The 16593-nt window shown below is 37.7% G+C and overlaps 7 protein-coding genes across 7 annotated transcripts; 3 read left to right on the top strand and 4 right to left on the bottom strand.

Annotated features, from left to right (window-relative positions):
• Positions 1 to 429: 429 nt before the first annotated feature.
• Positions 430 to 1699, top strand: EV154DRAFT_446072 (NAD and Zn-dependent alcohol dehydrogenase). Its single transcript, XM_051597100.1, has 2 exons — positions 430 to 541; positions 603 to 1699. Exons 1-2 carry the CDS (start codon positions 496 to 498, stop codon positions 1601 to 1603), a joined length of 1047 nt encoding a protein of 348 aa, XP_051455904.1. The 5' UTR covers positions 430 to 495; the 3' UTR covers positions 1604 to 1699.
• Positions 1684 to 5619, bottom strand: EV154DRAFT_514399 (uncharacterized protein). Its single transcript, XM_051602125.1, has 6 exons — positions 5427 to 5619; positions 4982 to 5356; positions 4483 to 4897; positions 3755 to 4390; positions 2581 to 3643; positions 1684 to 2509 (listed from the first exon to the last, which is right to left on the bottom strand). The coding sequence occupies exons 1-6, from the start codon at positions 5462 to 5464 to the stop codon at positions 2175 to 2177; spliced, it is 2862 nt and encodes a 953-aa protein (XP_051455903.1). The 5' UTR covers positions 5465 to 5619; the 3' UTR covers positions 1684 to 2174.
• Positions 5620 to 5670: 51 nt separating this feature from the next.
• On the top strand, positions 5671 to 6709 carry EV154DRAFT_514397 (uncharacterized protein). Its single transcript, XM_051602124.1, has 3 exons — positions 5671 to 5778; positions 5843 to 6369; positions 6436 to 6709. The coding sequence occupies exons 1-3, from the start codon at positions 5709 to 5711 to the stop codon at positions 6490 to 6492; spliced, it is 654 nt and encodes a 217-aa protein (XP_051455902.1). The 5' UTR covers positions 5671 to 5708; the 3' UTR covers positions 6493 to 6709.
• A 28-nt stretch (positions 6710 to 6737) lies between these two features.
• On the bottom strand, positions 6738 to 7152 carry EV154DRAFT_514395 (uncharacterized protein; the record flags this gene model as incomplete). Its single annotated transcript, XM_051602123.1, has 1 exon — positions 6738 to 7152. A coding segment is annotated over exon 1 (245 nt), but the record flags the coding sequence as incomplete, so codon positions are not given.
• Positions 7153 to 8305: 1153 nt separating this feature from the next.
• On the bottom strand, positions 8306 to 9673 carry EV154DRAFT_514386 (uncharacterized protein). The gene is made up of 2 exons (XM_051602122.1): positions 9616 to 9673; positions 8306 to 9563 (listed from the first exon to the last, which is right to left on the bottom strand). The coding sequence occupies exons 1-2, from the start codon at positions 9616 to 9618 to the stop codon at positions 8478 to 8480; spliced, it is 1089 nt and encodes a 362-aa protein (XP_051455900.1). The 5' UTR covers positions 9619 to 9673; the 3' UTR covers positions 8306 to 8477.
• A 284-nt stretch (positions 9674 to 9957) lies between these two features.
• On the top strand, positions 9958 to 11985 carry EV154DRAFT_552997 (kinase-like domain-containing protein). The gene is made up of 6 exons (XM_051605097.1): positions 9958 to 10090; positions 10153 to 10245; positions 10333 to 10789; positions 10861 to 10893; positions 10979 to 11679; positions 11754 to 11985. The coding sequence occupies exons 1-6, from the start codon at positions 10055 to 10057 to the stop codon at positions 11856 to 11858; spliced, it is 1425 nt and encodes a 474-aa protein (XP_051455899.1). The 5' UTR covers positions 9958 to 10054; the 3' UTR covers positions 11859 to 11985.
• A 2029-nt stretch (positions 11986 to 14014) lies between these two features.
• On the bottom strand, positions 14015 to 16076 carry EV154DRAFT_514374 (pyruvate decarboxylase PdcB). The gene has a single exon (XM_051602121.1). It carries the CDS (start codon positions 15743 to 15745, stop codon positions 14039 to 14041), a length of 1707 nt encoding a protein of 568 aa, XP_051455898.1. The 5' UTR covers positions 15746 to 16076; the 3' UTR covers positions 14015 to 14038.
• Between the last annotated feature and the right edge of the window lie 517 nt (positions 16077 to 16593).

Raw genomic sequence — 16593 nt, 5'->3', positions numbered from 1 at the left:
CACAGACTCACGAAAAAAAAAACCGACCCATTCTCTGTGTATGTGTCCCATTATGTCATTTTTATAAACAAATTAAAAAATTCCACTGTATACAGCTTCTGTGTAAACCCAAACAAGTTCTTTGTACGTCTAAACAGCATTTGTGTAAACCTGGGATAACTTTGTTATAATATGATAAAACTTTGCTTTGAACGCTGAAAAGTAAAAGAAAAAAATAGCAAGACCTTTTTGCTTTATCACATCAAGAGAATCTATTTTTTTTTTTAAAAAAAAAAAAAAAAATTGTCTCTAATCTGATCGCTGAAAAAATAGTCGGCTGATTTTGGTGAAGTGTCTGGACTTATATTTTCCCCCAAGGGTTTCACCGCGTACTTTAAAAAAATAAAGGCATCGGCATGAAACTTTCAAAAAAAACATATATAAGTAAGCCCTATTTTACTTCAAAAGAAAATCCTTATTCTACTACTTTACTGAATAAAAATAAAATAATAAAATATGTCTTCTCAAGATACTTTTACCGGATACGCTGTTACCACCAAGGGTAAGCATTCAAGAATAACGCGTTTATGAAAAATAATAACTGACATTTATATTTTTATAAGGTGGTAAGCTTGAACCTATGGAGTTGAACCTGCGCTCTTGGAATGATGATATGATTGATATGGATGTTATCTGCTGTGGTGTCTGTGGTACTGATGTCCACACCATTGATGAAGGTTGGGGACCTACTGAATTCCCTTGTGTTGCCGGTCATGAAATTATTGGTACTGTCACTCGTGTCGGTAAGAATGTCAGCCGTATTAAGGTTGGAGATCGTTGTGGTGTTGGTTGTCAATCCGCTTCTTGCGGTGAGTGTGATTACTGTAAGAAGGGTATGGAGAACTTATGTGCTGTTCATGCTGTCTGGAGTTTCAATGATCGTTATGATGATACCAAAGAAAAAGCCTATGGTGGTTTCGCCAAGAAATGGAGAGGTCCCGCCCATTTCGCTGTCCACATTCCCGATGAATTCTCTTCTGAGGTTGCTGCCTCTTTCCTCTGTGGTGGTGTCACTACTTATGCTCCCTTAAAGCGTTACAATGTCGGCCCCGGTTCCAAGGTGGCTGTATTGGGTGTTGGTGGACTTGGCCATTTTGCTTGTCAATGGGCTAAAGCAATGGGTGCTACCGTCATTGGCTTTGATGTGATTCCCAATAAGGTGGACGATGCAAAGAAGCTTGGTTGTGATGATTACGTTCTTTTCCAAAAGGAGGAACAAGTTGAACCTCATTACAACACTTTCACTCACATTATTGCTACCAAGATTGTTAACAAGTGTTGGGACCAATACTTAAAGTTACTCAAGAACAATGGTGTCTTTATCCAATGTGATATCCCTGAAGTCCCACTCTCTGGTATTTCTGGTTTTGTTATGGCTGGTAAGCAATTGACTATTGCTGCTTCTTTCATTGGTTCTCCCTCTGATATCCAAGAATGTCTCGATTTTGCTTCCAAGCATGGTGTTCGTACTTGGGTGAATACTTTCCCCATGGATCAAATCAACGAAGCTATTGAATTTGTTCGTGAAGCCAAGCCTCGTTACAGAGCTGTCGTCATGAACTAATAACTTTCATCTTTTTTTTTCTACCCTTACAATTTTACATTTTCATTTTTTCCCCATCTTATCCTAATAAACCCTTAACTCTTTTGTTGTCATAAATTATTATTATTGTTGTTAAAAATTATTAACTCTTGTTGTCAATTTTTCTCTCTTTTTTAAGCTGTGGATTTTATTAAATCTTGCCAACGAAATGCAGTTTCTTTTCTCTTTTGTCCTTTACAAGAAGGTTTGAAAAACGCATCTTCGGAACCCACGATATAGTACATATGGTAAGACTCTTCTTGAATCCTGTAACGTAATTTAGATCGAACCAAAGTCTCTGTACCACGACTGCCTTGTTTAGACAAGTTTCGCTTCAGAAAGGATGGTTTTAATAAACGTGGATCAATACCGTGCGTTGGGTTGGACCAATCAACATAATGCGTCATGTAATTCTGATATTCCTCCCCCTGCGAAAACGGGCTTTGTTCCTTGTCTAATAACTGAATCGAAGTCATCTGTCTATCCGCATCCTATTTTTTTTTTTTTTACACACACTAATATTAAAAGCCTAAAAGAGATATATAATAATACTTTAGAAACTTACGAGGTTGATTTTGAACAGTGTGTCGTCGGATCCACCTAGCAAGATATCTTCTGCCATATTGCGATAGACAGAAAGAGGTTGATGTCCATTAATATACTGACGAAACAAGTGAGCAAGTTGGATAGATTTCTTATCAGAAAGCACGGTTTGGATCCCCTTGATAAGGGCTTGTACAACTTTATCAACCGTAAACATCGTATAAGCTTCTATCCCAAACAAGTATCGTACCGCTTCTTCAAATGTGGCCGAGTCAATTTCTCCTTCAAACAAATGCTCAATCGTGTCCAGAAGTGCTGCATAACTCCCTTTGCTCAAATCCATGTCTAACAATAGATTAGTTCAACAATTTTTTTAAAAAAAAAAATACGTTTGGTGTTAACCAATATCTTTTTACCTTCGAATCGATTCGTGTATAAATCAAGCTCCAAAGCAGTCTTGTTTTTCCCCTGTAGTTTTGTATCGCTTTGAACGTTCAAGGCCTTCATGCGAGCCAAACGATCATATAAAAGCTGATAAAGACGTATCAGGCAGTAATAATGCGAATGACAGAAAAAGATGGACGGTTTCTTTCCCACCGAGAATAAATCCAGTTGTTCATGCATATCCAATTTCACCAAATGTAAAGCGGGGCCACTATCCGAGCTTTCCCCCTCTTCTTCTTCTGATGACGATGATGAGGAAGAGACACCATCCATGTCTACATCCAATGATTCCTCGCTCGTATAAAAGAAGTTGGGTAAAAACGTTCTTAAAAAGATGCGAATTTTTTGTTTATCACTCTTTGCAAACCCCGTCTGATGCTCAATAAACGAAAAGATGCACCTTGAAATATCATGCACAATCTGTTCATCCGTAAATGTAAACACCTGTTGTTGTTGCTCCTGTATCTCACCAATCAACGTTTTATTCACAAACGCCTTTTTATCATTGGATTTGAAGCTCGTGCCTTGGTAATCCAACGACCGGTAAAAGTTTTTGGCATCCAATTCTCGCCAGATCTTGTTCCAATCACGTTGTGCTTTTTTCCACTCACGGTCCTTCATCTTGAGCCGTTTCAAAAGTACAGGCAGGACAGTGGCGGGTTTCGTGTACAGCATTTGAATGATCTCTGTCCCTCGGTCATGGTCATATACTTTCTTAATCATGCGTTCGTAAATTGACACTGTTTCACCACCTAGACCCGGTGTCAGTCGAAATAGAGCCTGCTGTTCCGTTGTCATGGATTCGATCTCGAGTGCAATGGGTTCCATCAGAGCAATCGTGTTCAAATTGGCCTCGATATTAAGATCGTATTCGTACCGCTCTTCTTCACATCGATGTAGGGCTTCTTCGTAACTGTTCTTTTTCGATGCTACAAATCCACTGTCTTCGCTGTTCCATATAGGGTGTGAAGCGTATTCATCGTTTAGTACTTCCCAACACATCTGGTCTCTCCCCGAGCAAGGTTGATTTTGCCACTAAAAAAAACCAAATTTTTGTGTGTGTCAAAATATAGATGAGTGTCAACGTCCATATATTTCAAAAAAAAAAAAAAAAAAAAAAAAAAAAAAAAAAAAAAAAAAACTTACGTCTTTGGGGACTTGACGGTAACTTGCGCTGGAAGCGACTTTCTTGCAGGTCAGTAAATCCGGTTTTGGAGCAAACGTGGTGGGTTTTTCAATGGAGAAGGAAACGGGTGTGTAGCCTACAGCGGATTGAAAGGCTGCAAACAGTTCCTGATCGGAACCCAGGAAAGGCTTGAGTTGGATCATGAGGGTATCCAGATCCACGATCTGTTGCGTGTATAAATTCAAGGTCTTTAAAAATTCTTCATAGGAAGGCTTTGTACCGATATGTTTCTTGATGCGGTCGAATAAATCGGTTTCCTGTAAAGACACACTGGGTTTGGTAGGATCAAACGATCCCTGCTGCTGCGGCTGCGGCTGCGGTTGATGCTGTGGTTGCTGTTGCGACTGCTGCGACTGCTTTTTCTTGCTCGTCATAAGGGTAGCAGAAGAGGTCTTCTTCACTAAAGGCTTTTCGTCTTCTGCAATAAGAGCCATTTCGGGAAGAAACTGCTTGAACTCTTCTAAAAGATCACGTGAGCCTTGAAAAAGGTACTGTACATGTGAATAGACTTCACTGATCGGTTTCTGTTCCTTTTGATATGTTTGTAATATTTCAAGAAATTGTTTATAGATGCCTGGATTATGTGCAAACCGGTTCTGTTGATGATAAGTAGAGAGAGAAAAGGTTAGAGAGAGAGAAAAGGTTAGAGAGAGAGAAAAAGAGATAAAAACATGTCTAGATAGTTTACCTTGATTCGGTTGACATAGTTGATGGCATGATTGAATTCAACAGGTGGTTTCGATGAAGATGCAGGTGGAGATGTTATGGGTGGTGGGGCTAATGATGTTTGTGGCGGTGGAGGTGGTGGTGGAGAAGATGCTTGTGGTGGTGGTGGTGGTGGTATAATCGATGAGTAATAAGGAGGATAATAAGGTGAATGATAAGAAGGTGTATTGATTTTCAACATTTCCTCTGCAGTAGTGGTAGTAGATGTCGTGGTATGACCATTGGGTGTTGTCACGATAATTCGGTTTGGATCACGCGGATCAATCGAACACTCGATACGATACCCTGCTGGTAAAAACGTATTGAAGCCAGAAATCAATAAAGGATGACCTTTAAATAAACTCGACACACGATCAATCACACCTGGCGTATCAATCCTACAAAAAAATAAATGGATGGTTAAAAATCACCACTCCTGTAGATATTCATGCAAAAAAAATATATATATAGTTTTTTTTTACGATTGACTTTTAAAATCCTTCATAATATCTAGAAATTGATTATAGACGTTGGGCTTGTCTGTAAACTGTCCCTTGACCTTGTCCAGATAGGCTAAAGCATCAATCACGTTTAAAGGTCGATAGGCATTTGTGGGTGAAGATGGACTGTTATCTTGTTTGTGGTTGGCAGTCACTAGACCTCCTCCTCCTCCAGTGGTGGGACCACCGATAGCAGCAGTAGCAGTAGCTGTGGGAGAAGCAAGGTAGGGTGCATACATGGACTGATAAGGCGGACTAACCGTGCGATAGGTGGGTGTATGTTGTGTCAAGGTTGGTAAGCGATGTCCAAACGGAGGTCCTACATTGGGCAATGACGAAGTAGAGACAGATGGTCTCCTATTTAATCCATTTTGACAATAAATATACATGAAAAACGTGTAACAAGATTAAAACATGCTTCAGTTACCTCCGATCACCTTGCGAGGGCTGTGTTGGTATCGTCATGAAGAAGCCTTCTATAAAGGAGGTGAATTACAGTGTGTTTAAAACAAGAAAAAAAGAAGAAGAAAAAAAGGCACTTGGGTGATTATAATAAAAATAGAGAGAGAGAGAGAGATCACGCCGGTGTTTTAAATGGGACAAACAACAATACCCGTTACACACATAGAAATGTAATTAAAAAAAAAAAGAAACTAGAATTAGAGCCACTACTTTTTCTTCTTTCTCTTTTTCTTTTATTTATACAACAATGTCGGTTGCACCATGGTTTCCACTTTTATCGCAAAGCTACGAAAAGAATTACGCACGAACAGATCAAGGTAAAGAACATAATAATAGAGAGGTGTAATGAATACATTTGATAATTTAATGCATAAGAATAAGTGTATCTTCCCATGTGCAATATTAAACGATCTGGAGAAATCTCAATGCATAACCTTAAATTTAACAAGATGCTAGAGAATGGATTCCTTCAGTTTATCTTTGCCATGAACGATCATATCTTGATGGGTGACATTAAATCCAACCCCAACGCAAAGATCAACTGGACATTTTCGACCCAGGAATACTATAATTTCAAGGGTAAATTCTATATTGCCTCTGCACCTATTCAAGTCACACGGTTTCCTCCACCCAAGATAAGCAATGGGTCTGATAGTAGTGCGGTGGAGGAATGGGAAGAGGAACGTATACGACAATGGAAAGGACTGGATCCGGAGACAAGAGCTACTTTTACTTGGCCTTCGCGAGGAGAAATACCCCAGTCTTCCTCTGTAGCATTTTCTTGTCGCTCACTTGGTACAGATGCCTCTGTGGTACATGATATTGCGCTTGATAATTTCTGTTTATTAGTTTATAAAGTCACACATGTGGAGTATTTCAACTATGCCACATTTCCACCCAAACGCTGCGTAAGTGAGAATCATTTCATGCCAATCATGCATTCACTCTTTTTTCTTTTTTTAAAAAAAATACAGGTCTATACGCTGGATCTCAAGAACAGTTGCTGGGATACGCAAACATCGAATCCATAAAGGTCATAAATTTTATATTTTAATTCAATTAATTTAAGTGTGTGTAACAGTAGACCCCATGGTGTATGTGTATCACACTTTATTTTTGATTTTACACTTTCTTTGCATGTGTCAGAGATGAGCTGTTCATTTTACGTGTATATGGGACGACTTTTTTTTTTTTTTAATATGGCGCCTCACGGGGAGGTTGATTTATAATGAAATGATTGTTCAGCAGATATTTCCTATTTGGGAACAAGCGATAATTTTTTTTATGATATATAAATGATTTATTTAAGAGGTATTTACAAGTTGGGAGGGTATACAAAAAAAAAAAAGAGAGAGTGGGATATCTGTACAGTCTAATAGAGAAAGAGTAAGGGGTATTTGATTTGATTTGATTTGATTTGATTGATTTGATTTGATTTGATTTGTGATTTAGAGTTATTTTTTTGTTCTTCTTGTGAGGCAGATCCGCAGTAAGAAATAGTCTAGTCTTTGGTGAGCAGAGTGACAGAATGTGTATGATGGCGAACGCAAGGACAATCATCTTCATGGGAATAAATAGTGACATCCACACCACACTTGGGACAAAAGGTGTAGGCATTGGCAGATGTATCAAGTAATTTTTTATCAATGGAAGGCATCTTTAATTGTTGTATTTATATATAGAAGGAGAAAGAAGAAATAAAAAAATAAAAATAAAAAATTGAGGGTCCCTTTTTATATTCAAAAAAAAAAGTCCGGAATTGCCTGACTTTTTGTTGTACCTGAACGTGGATAAAATGGTGCCATAAGTTTTTCCCGCTTGTATATTATAGGCCTTGGCAAAAAAAAAATGACTGATAAAAATGCTGCGCCCTTTTTTTTTTGTAAAATGGGAGGCGTTCTGCAAATTGGCGTTTTTACTTGTGCCGATTGGCTGGATAACGTGTTGTCTCACTTCTCGTCCTTCTCGCGCCCTGTCTCCGTCGGACGCGTATGCACTTCCTGCTTAGTAGCTTAGCCGTTTTTTGTGTCCCGGATACAAAATATCGGGAAAAAGGTATCCGGATTTTCAAATAGCCTTTTTCTTTTTCATTAAAATCGGCGTTACAAAGACCCGTCCTTTTTTGCCACGATAAAATGCTTAAAAAGCTTGTATCCCGAAATCACCGTGCCTTTATTTAAACATTCTATATTTATCCACATGTAGTTAGACCCTCACCTTATTTTGACATTTATTCATTAAAAAGAGAGCAATTAAATTTACATGTAAAAACCTGTTTTTTTAGATTATATATCTGCTAAATGAGACCCTTATTTATTATTGTTTCTAGGCAACTCATACTAAGCTTTTCTTGTCACTTGTCTTCAAGGTGTACTCCCCTCACATCTTGGTGTTTAATTTTTACCCGTGCTTCATCTTATTGTCTATTATTACAAATATTCTTGTGTTTACCACACAGCAAAAAAAAAAAAAAACATTCAGCCTCCTTTTCAAAGGGCGTATCACTTTTCATTTACAACGGGGAAAAAAGAATCAAAATCTAATTGGCTTTCAATAAACTCGCCTAAAATATACAAAAAAATTTTGCATAAATAAACAATCAAATGTTTAAATGAACTATTTTTAATTAAAGAAGAACTCCTCACGTGAATAATAATAAAAAGCCCCTCTCCTTGGACCCACATACACATATGATTGTTAGTTGTAATCACCAATTTTCTTACAGTAGAGGAACCAATCAGTGCAAAGGGTTACGCTTTCTTCCCCTTTACCCATATTGAAAATCGCATGTCAAAAACCTCCCTTCAACAGCCAAGACATTTAAAAAGTGCATGTAGTTTCCTCTTTATATAAAGAGAGAGAGAGAGATATTTGAGGATCCGCGCATGCAGGTAACAAGCATTGGTATCACCCGAAAGTATAAAAAGGGGAGGGGACACACGCACACATATACATATAAAATTTTTATTTTTTTTTGTTTGCTTTAAAAAAAAATTGAAAATGGGATAAAGGTAGCTTAAATGGAATTTCTTCTCTGAACACAAGGCTTTTCAAGACAAAAGGGCGATTTTTGTACGGTAGTAGGAATCCATGTCTGCTTCTGTCGTCGCTTTGGCGGCAATGGTTTTTCATAGGTACCGGGCAATGACATACGTCGTGTAGATTGCTTTTGACTCGATATGGTCAAGTAGTGTTTGGGTAGGACAGCAACCTGATCCACCATGAGATTGGTGACTGCAAAAACACAGGCCCAGAAAAACATGGATGACATGCTAAACGACTTGTAATTAGGACTCGTTGGATTGGCCGTGCAAAAGTCGAAAATCATGGTGATCAATGAATGTGGTATATGTAATAAAGGCACCAAGAGTAACAAGGTTAGATTCGATTCGCTATTGTTGTGAGTCGATACGGCTAAATCACGTGAGAGAGAATCAACCAAAGCCATGGAGGAATCCAAGCGCTTAAAGGACTCTGTGATGGGATCAATTTTACTATTATTGTTATTTCGTTTTTGATGATGTTGCTTCACCATAGGCGTCATTGATCTTCGTTGGACAGCTACCACAGGACATGATCTGGGACGCAGGACGGTATATTGTCGAAAGGCTTTATTTATAATTGGGGAAGGAGATCTTGATGTTGTTGTACTGGTACTAGCTGAGATTGGAGAGAATAAATTTGAGCAGGTGGTTGTGGAACTCGATGAAGATGATGTACTGACATTACGAATGTGATGAGGAGTGCGACTCTTTCGGTTGCTAGGTCGAGGTATTTTACTGCTTTCTGAGGTTGTTATGGTGATGGGACTGGTCGTTAAGATCTTTTTTTTGTTACTATGACTCGTTAATACGCGCTCAACTTCTGGACCATGCACTGCTTCATTGGCTTCTTGTATTAAACTAGACAATATACCTGATATCCGATCAAATGTCTCTTGTCCCTCAATATCATCTGTGTCTTCCATATCTGATAGTAATCCCATGCCCGAATCAGGTCGATGAATGATTGTGTGTCTTCTTCTTCTCTGTCTTTCTTCGGTCCTTCTATCGGTATGCTGGAACAGTGGTGTGCTCATCGATGGCATTGGCCCGGCATGATTCTATAAACATTTAGTAACCAATCATATCTCTCCTTATTCTAAATCTAATTACCATTTTGTGTATGTATTTGTATAATAAAAAGGGAAAAAAGAAAGAGAGAAAAAAAAAAGGAATTTATTATTATTTCGTATCTCTTTTTTTCTGTAGTCCGCCCCCAACCACCACCTTAAAAAAGTAAGGATGACGGTGAGAATACCACATGACATATTAAAATTATATGGAGCCATGCTAATTTATTACTACCTCCCTTTTTACCCTCCCCCCATTACGTTTTTGTTTATCACACAAAAAAAGGGTGTGCCACTATAGAATGAACTTGTTCCCCTAACAATGATTTCCTAGCCAATGATCATCGTGACTTGCTTCAAATAAATGATACAGTTCTTTCTCTCTCTCTCTCTCTCTCTTTTTTTTTTTATTCTTTCCTTTCTTTTCTGATCTTTTAATTCTAAAAAAAAATATATAATACAAAAAAAAAAAAAAAGATTTCATGTCCCAGTCCGTCAACCGAAATCAAAAAGCCAAGGTAGAAAGAAAAAAAAAAGTTTGCACTGAACTTTCTTTTAATAAAAAGTGAGATTATTCTAGTTGGCTGCTGATTATAACAATCTCTTGAAAGAATTGGCATCACCTAAATTAAAATCTATCGGATGTTACTCACTAGGAGAAACCATCGGCACGGTATTTATCTGATATATTTATATATAAAAAAGAGCAAAAAGCAAGCAAAGGAAAGAAAAAAAAGTAACCTGACAATAACAAAATTAGGGAAGCTACGGCAAAGTGAAATTGGGCGTACATCAACTAACCTGTCGACTTGTAGCGATTAAAAAGATCCACAAGAAACATGCACCTTTGATGGCACGCGAAATTCATCATCATCGTCAACTTTCTCATCCCAATATCGTTTCCTTGTACGAAATATTAAGCACCGAAACAAACATCTTTATTGTTTCCGAACATTGTCCCCATGGTGATCTATTAGATGCCTTGGCGCGTCATACTCGCTTTTCCGAATCCCACACAAGAACTTGGTTCAAACAGCTTTTGAGTGCCATTCACTATTGTCATTCCTTGGGGATCATCCATCGGGATCTCAAGTTGGAAAATATCCTTCTCGACGCACATGGGAACCTTAAAATTTGTGATTTCGGCTTTGCACGTCAAACCGATAAAAACCAATTCCTAAATACATTTTGTGGTAGTTTAGCCTATTCAGCACCAGGTAAAAAAAAAAATTTCTTGTCATCCTTATCAGCTCATTTTCAAATCTCTCCTAATCTCCTTTCTATATAGAGGTCATTCAACGTCAAAAGTATTCCGGCCCAGGTTAGTTTTTTTTTTTTTTCTTTTTTTTTTTTTTTTTACTTTCTATGAAATGCGTGTGTAACCCCTCTTTTTTTTTTTACAACAGCAACGGATGTCTGGTCATTAGGTGTCATTCTGTACACATTGCTGGCTGGACAATTGCCTTTTGACGATGATTGTGAATCCGTAGTACAAACCAAAGTCATTCATTTGGACTACACCATCCCCACTTATTTCTCGGATACCGTGACCCAACTCATCCAGTCCATCCTCGTCTACAATCCATCCGACCGTGCCAGCATAACACACATTCTCGCCCATCCTTGGTTACACACCGACGTCACACAACCCAAACCGCGTGGACCCTCCAAAACAAATGCAACATATCATCGTACTGAATCTTGTACTGCCACTCATCTTGCCAAAGCAGGATTTGAGAAATCTGTCATTGATAAAATGCAGTCCACAGAAATGGGAATGCTTCGTACTTTGTGGTCCATGTTGGTGTCCACAAAGTCACACAACTTGGCTACACAACATCATTCTACTCTGTCGGGTTCCATTCAATCCTGGTTGGGCGCTGCACCACCTCTTGTACACCACCAGCAGCAGCAACAGCAACAGGGTCGTCAACAAGAAGTGCTACCAGAGGAAGAGGAAGATGAAATGATTCATACTTGTTCTACTTGCAGCTCGACAGCAGACGATGATTTTGACCCTAGCTCGGAGTCTTCGCCTGCTACTTCCGTGGCTGAGGAAGATGAGGATGACGAAAAGGAAGACCTGCATCGAGTCACCATGATGATGGTAAGGTATAAATAAAGTCACACGCACAACAACAAACTTAATCTTTTGTATACATTTTTTCTATAAAAAAAAAGCCATCGGTATTACCTCGTTCAAGGTACCATTTAGATGAACAAAGAATACATAATTTACGTAATAGACTTGAGAGTAAAATGATTTTAGAAGAAGATGAAGAATAAACAAATATACCCACACTACACATATAAACTCACACTCATATACACCCTTTTTTTTTTTGTTAAAACTTTACCCTGCCCCATTTTATATAATAAACAGATGAACTCTCATTAGGATTCCTCTATCTCTATTTTGATTGGGTAGCTGATGTAGCCTTTTTTTGTTTTTAGGGACCGTAGTTTCAGGGCGAGGCATCTAGAAAAAAATAATAATTAAAAATTGGAACATGGAATAGTATACCAATGTCCTGCTCACTTATTTTGGGCTCAATAAACAGAGCCTATGTGTATTATAAGCAAATGCCTCTCTCCGCTACAATTGGCTCGGTATAAAAGCATAAATTATTATGTAGGGTTTGTTTCATATTTGGCCCTATGATTTACATATTTTGTAAATATTGTCTCAACCCCTAAAAAATAGCATTGAAGAGAGACAATACCTTCATGGAATAGGAGGCTCTTGCAAAAAAAGTGGTTTTCTTGCTCAGAATAAGTTTATCACGGCCGGTCAGAGTAGTCCTCACTACTCAATTTCACGACTTTTTCAGTTTTTTTTTTTTTTTCTTATTATTATTTTCAAACGGAGAAAGAAGCTCCATGCATTTTACTGAAAATTCAAGCAAAAAATGCAATTTGATCTTTTATTGATTTGCACTGAAATGATTGCTAATGAAGCCAGGTCTGATTTAACTTTTTTTAATGTGTTACATCTGCTTTTTTTTTTTTTTTTTTTTTTTTTTTTTATTCGTGAGTTGTATGATGATTTATTTTGTTTATACCCATGGTGTGTATTGCTAAATCACTGATTGAAATATTTTCCATGTGTAGCATGACATAAAGAAGCACAGTCAGTCTTTCTTATAAATAAACAATTATCTCATCCTGACACAAACACCAGTTCTTGTTTAAGCATCATAAATAGCTCCCCTCTACTTACTTTTATTCCTGTTTTTAAACTTATTTATCTTGATAAAAAAAAGGTTGATTAACAATGAATTTCTCTTTCTTTGAAGCAAACATTAATAAATGACAAAGATTTATGAAAGAATATTTCTTTATCTGTAAAAAGCCATGTTTTGATCTTCACCATGGGGACATAGGGAATATCACGGCTACCATTATATGATGGGGGTTTTAAGATGCTTTTTACAGTTTCAGTCTGGGATTAACTTAGATCGCATGTCATTTAATATCAATTTTGTTCACTAGTATTCACATAATAAATTTTTCCAAAAGATATTTGTGTTGTAAATGCTGGGCCAATACATGTTTTTTCTGCAGTATACGGAAACCAGCATCCAAAACAGTTTATGCTGGACTCTTTTTTTTTATCATTTAACGATGTCGTAGATATCATATTGCATCAAAAGCATTTGGGGAGCAGTCCTTCACCACCAAAAGAGTTTGAAAAGGAGTTCAGGCATTTTTCAAGTATGATTTCAGAAGTAAGGGAAGAACGGAAATCAAGGCAAACTAAGAACCAGTGGCGATCTGTTTTAGAAGGGATATTATGGACCATATGTTGACATTTGCCGCGGTCATTCATATTAATTTTGATTGACGCATTTTTTTTTTAATATCTTTAACATTCTATTTACTTTGCTTCATTATGCCAAACCATAGGTCATATTTCCATAACCAAGAGTTAACCTATGGTACTTAATATGTTTAGTGGATCCGTTAAATAATGTAATTAAGTAACAACGATCATAATAAGTGCCATTTGATTATCAAGTTTTTAGAATCAAGAATTTTCTTACTTAGATCACAATCAATGAGATGAAGACTTTATTGCAATAAAGAAGGATGCCAAAACCTCAAATTATTTAATTTTAAATCAGTGATATAAAAAGAGACCCTTCCGACTTTGCTACTTTTACACGATTATAGCTTATCCATATAAAAAGTTCGTTCTTTATATTTTCTGACATTTGAAAATACTAAGTGTGGCTACATAAATGGTCATATAAATTTCTTTCTTTATCGATATTCCTTTCCAAGATCATAGAATATCACTGGAAACTGCCTCTTCCTTAAGGAAATGTGCCATATCATCCCACCATCACTAATAGGAAGACATGAAGCAATTTGAAGACGTATTAGAATAACTAAACAACAATAATAATTTATTTTAATAGCCACAAATGTAGAAGGAAATAGCAAAGAAGAAGTAAATAGCAATATTAACGATTTTCAGACAAAGCACATAACAAGGAAAGCTCGCGAGGGGAATCGAATTCGGGCATAACTACCTCCAAGAAATGGATTTTGTCGGGTTGTTGATTGACAAATTCCATTGCATTCTCGAATTCTTGTCGAGTTTCAACCTTGGCCTCCAATCCAATCAACGAAGGGTTTTTGCCATTGCTCTTGTTTGTTTCCAAGTGTCCACCAAAATATTCCAAAGTCTTGCTGTAATCCCACATTTGGAAGTTGTTATAGCTACGCTCAGGTCCATGGATCAACTTCTCCATCAAATACCCGTCATTGTTCAACAAAAATATAACTGGCGTAAGTCCTTGACGAATAAATACTGAAATCTCCTGAACAGTCAATTGGAAAGACCCATCACCGACAAAAAGGTACACTTTTCGGCTACGGTCAGCAAATGCAGCGCCAACAGCAGCACCAACAGAGTAACCAATTGATCCCCAAAGAATCTGTCCAATAAACGTAGCACCCTTTGGACTTTGCATGTTGGCTACACCAAATTCAGCGGTTCCGGTTTCACTTACAACGATACTGTTAGGTGCAATATATTCAGGGACCTTGTTCCAAAGATAGTTATGCGTGATCTGGTTGCTACTGGTATCAATAGGTGCTGGCATAACACGAGGACTAAGCTCAGCCTGATGCTTCAAACCGGGAAGAGCCGCCGTCAAAGAAGGTAAGAGTTCATGCATACCTACACCGGCGTATTCCGCGTGACCAATGGTTGTACCATGGCTGTTCAAACAAATCTTTTTGGTATTTTGGAAACCGTAAGAGAAATTACCCGTATTGAAGTCTGATTTGATGCATCCTACTTCGATCAAAAGATCTGCCTTTTCGATCTCTTCTCTGACACCTTCAAGTGTGACAGCGCCAGTGTAAATACCTCGGTAGTTGGAAACTGTTTCATCAATTGCGTTTTTACCCATCATGGTTGAGAAGGTAGGAAATCCAGCACGGTTTACAAAGTCAGTGGCGGCAGATTGAAGTCCATGACGGATAACAGCACCGTCCACAATAACCACAGGATGTTTAGCCTCACTAATGGCCGACAAAATTTGCTTTACAGCGACCTCTTGTACTTGCACTGGGTTCTTGGGAGCAGCAAAGTCCAAAAGAGGAAGTTCGACAGGTACCTGGACAGTGGCATGAATCAAGTCAAATGGAAGAGCAATATACCCAGGTCGCTTATTCGTATAGGCAGCCAAAATGACACGATCAACTTCAGCCGTAGCATTAGCAAGAGTCAAGTTAGCAGCAGCAACTGTCACCATAGATCCCATCTTGAAAAAAACGTCGAAATCGCCATTACCCAAAGTGTGATGCAACAAGGCACCGGATTTTTGAGAAGCGGTACGAGGTGTACCAACAATATGGATGACAGGTACCATTTCAGAGTACGATCCAGCAATACCATTGATAGCAGAAAGCTCACCAACACCAAATGCTGTTACAACAGCACCCATGCCACGGACTCGAGCGTATCCGTCAGCTGCATAGGCCGCGTTCAACTCGTTGGCATTGTTACCCCAGGTCAATTCAGCATCGTCTTCAATCAAGTCCAATAAAGGCATGTTGAAATCACCAGGTACACCAAAGACAGTGTCGATGCCGATCTGCTTAAGACGAAGGAGGATATAAGCACCGATAGAAAGAGAGTTTGTGTTATCTGAAGTCATTGTTGAAATTTATGTTTAAATGATAATAATAAAAATGATAATTAATTGTGTATTCTTTATATATATCTATGCTAAAATGCGCTAAAGGTAGTATGCACATACACCAAGTAGCTTTATCTGATAGATAAAAGTCTATCTTCGGGTGAAGTGGGGTGGTGGTGGGGGTTTAGTTCGATGTAATTCGATCGTTTATGATTAAAAAGGTACTGGTTGTAAGTAAGATAGATATTAAATTTGAGCTTTTACTGCACCACCGCATTTTTTTTTTTTTTTTTTTTTTTTTTTTTTGATGAACCATTAACATATACCATAACGGGAATGTGCAAAGTCTTAAATGTTAACAAAGTGGTAGTGATATGCTGAGTGTCTATTACTATCTACAAACTTAAGTTGTTATTAAAATTATTTTAAAGGACACCAAATTAATGGGCAATAACATCAAAATAGGTCTTTAATTGTATTACATTACTTTACATTCTTATCTTTTTTTTTCTGTATATTGAAATAAGTCTTAGAGTCTGTCGTCAAGTGTTTTGAGCACCCCCTCAATACTATGTGTGTTTTGTAATGATATAATCTATGCATCGCGCATATCTTGTAAAGGAGTATGTGACTTTATACTCACCTAAATTTAAAAATGCATCCAGAGCCTGGGTTTATACTTACAAACAAAGAAGCTGCAAGTAGTAATAACTAGGTTTTATACCATTTTCTTTTTCAGCCCAAATCTATTTGGAAGGACCTTTAAGAAAAAATAATAGATCGCAGTTTTATTATATTTGAATATCGTAATCCTACCACTAGAGTCCTAGTATGTACTCTATCTTTTTCGCAATCATAAGTATTCA

The sequence above is a fragment of the Mucor mucedo genome, assembly GCF_025094135.1.
Source record: "Mucor mucedo strain NRRL 3635 chromosome Unknown EV154scaffold_69, whole genome shotgun sequence".
NCBI lineage: Eukaryota > Fungi > Mucoromycota > Mucoromycetes > Mucorales > Mucoraceae > Mucor > Mucor mucedo.
The sequence above is the reverse complement of the archived record's forward strand: the minus strand, read 5'-3'. Positions and strand labels throughout refer to the sequence as shown.

Bases quoted from the DNA above. Each gene is read 5' to 3' on its own strand.
- EV154DRAFT_446072 (XM_051597100.1), top strand. From the start codon at position 496: ATGTCTTCTCAAGATACTTTTACCGGATACGCTGTTACCACCAAGG. The intron at 542-602 runs GTAAGCATTCAA...TATTTTTATAAG, and splicing joins ATACGCTGTTACCACCAAGG to GTGGTAAGCTTGAACCTATG.
- EV154DRAFT_514399 (XM_051602125.1), bottom strand. From the start codon at position 5,464: ATGACGATACCAACACAGCCCTCGCAAGGTGATCGGAG. The intron at 5,357-5,426 runs GTAACTGAAGCA...TGGATTAAATAG, and splicing joins CCCTCGCAAGGTGATCGGAG to GAGACCATCTGTCTCTACTT. The intron at 2,510-2,580 runs GTAAAAAGATAT...ATCTATTGTTAG, and splicing joins ATACACGAATCGATTCGAAG to ACATGGATTTGAGCAAAGGG.
- EV154DRAFT_514397 (XM_051602124.1), top strand. From the start codon at position 5,709: ATGTCGGTTGCACCATGGTTTCCACTTTTATCGCAAAGCTACGAAAAG. The intron at 5,779-5,842 runs GTAAAGAACATA...CATAAGAATAAG, and splicing joins TTACGCACGAACAGATCAAG to TGTATCTTCCCATGTGCAAT. The intron at 6,370-6,435 runs GTAAGTGAGAAT...AAAAAAATACAG, and splicing joins CATTTCCACCCAAACGCTGC to GTCTATACGCTGGATCTCAA.
- EV154DRAFT_552997 (XM_051605097.1), top strand. From the start codon at position 10,055: ATGTCCCAGTCCGTCAACCGAAATCAAAAAGCCAAG. The intron at 10,894-10,978 runs GTTAGTTTTTTT...TTTTTACAACAG, and splicing joins TCAAAAGTATTCCGGCCCAG to CAACGGATGTCTGGTCATTA. The intron at 11,680-11,753 runs GTAAGGTATAAA...ATAAAAAAAAAG, and splicing joins ATCGAGTCACCATGATGATG to CCATCGGTATTACCTCGTTC.
- EV154DRAFT_514374 (XM_051602121.1), bottom strand. From the start codon at position 15,745: ATGACTTCAGATAACACAAACTCTCTTTCTATCGGTGCTTATATCCTC.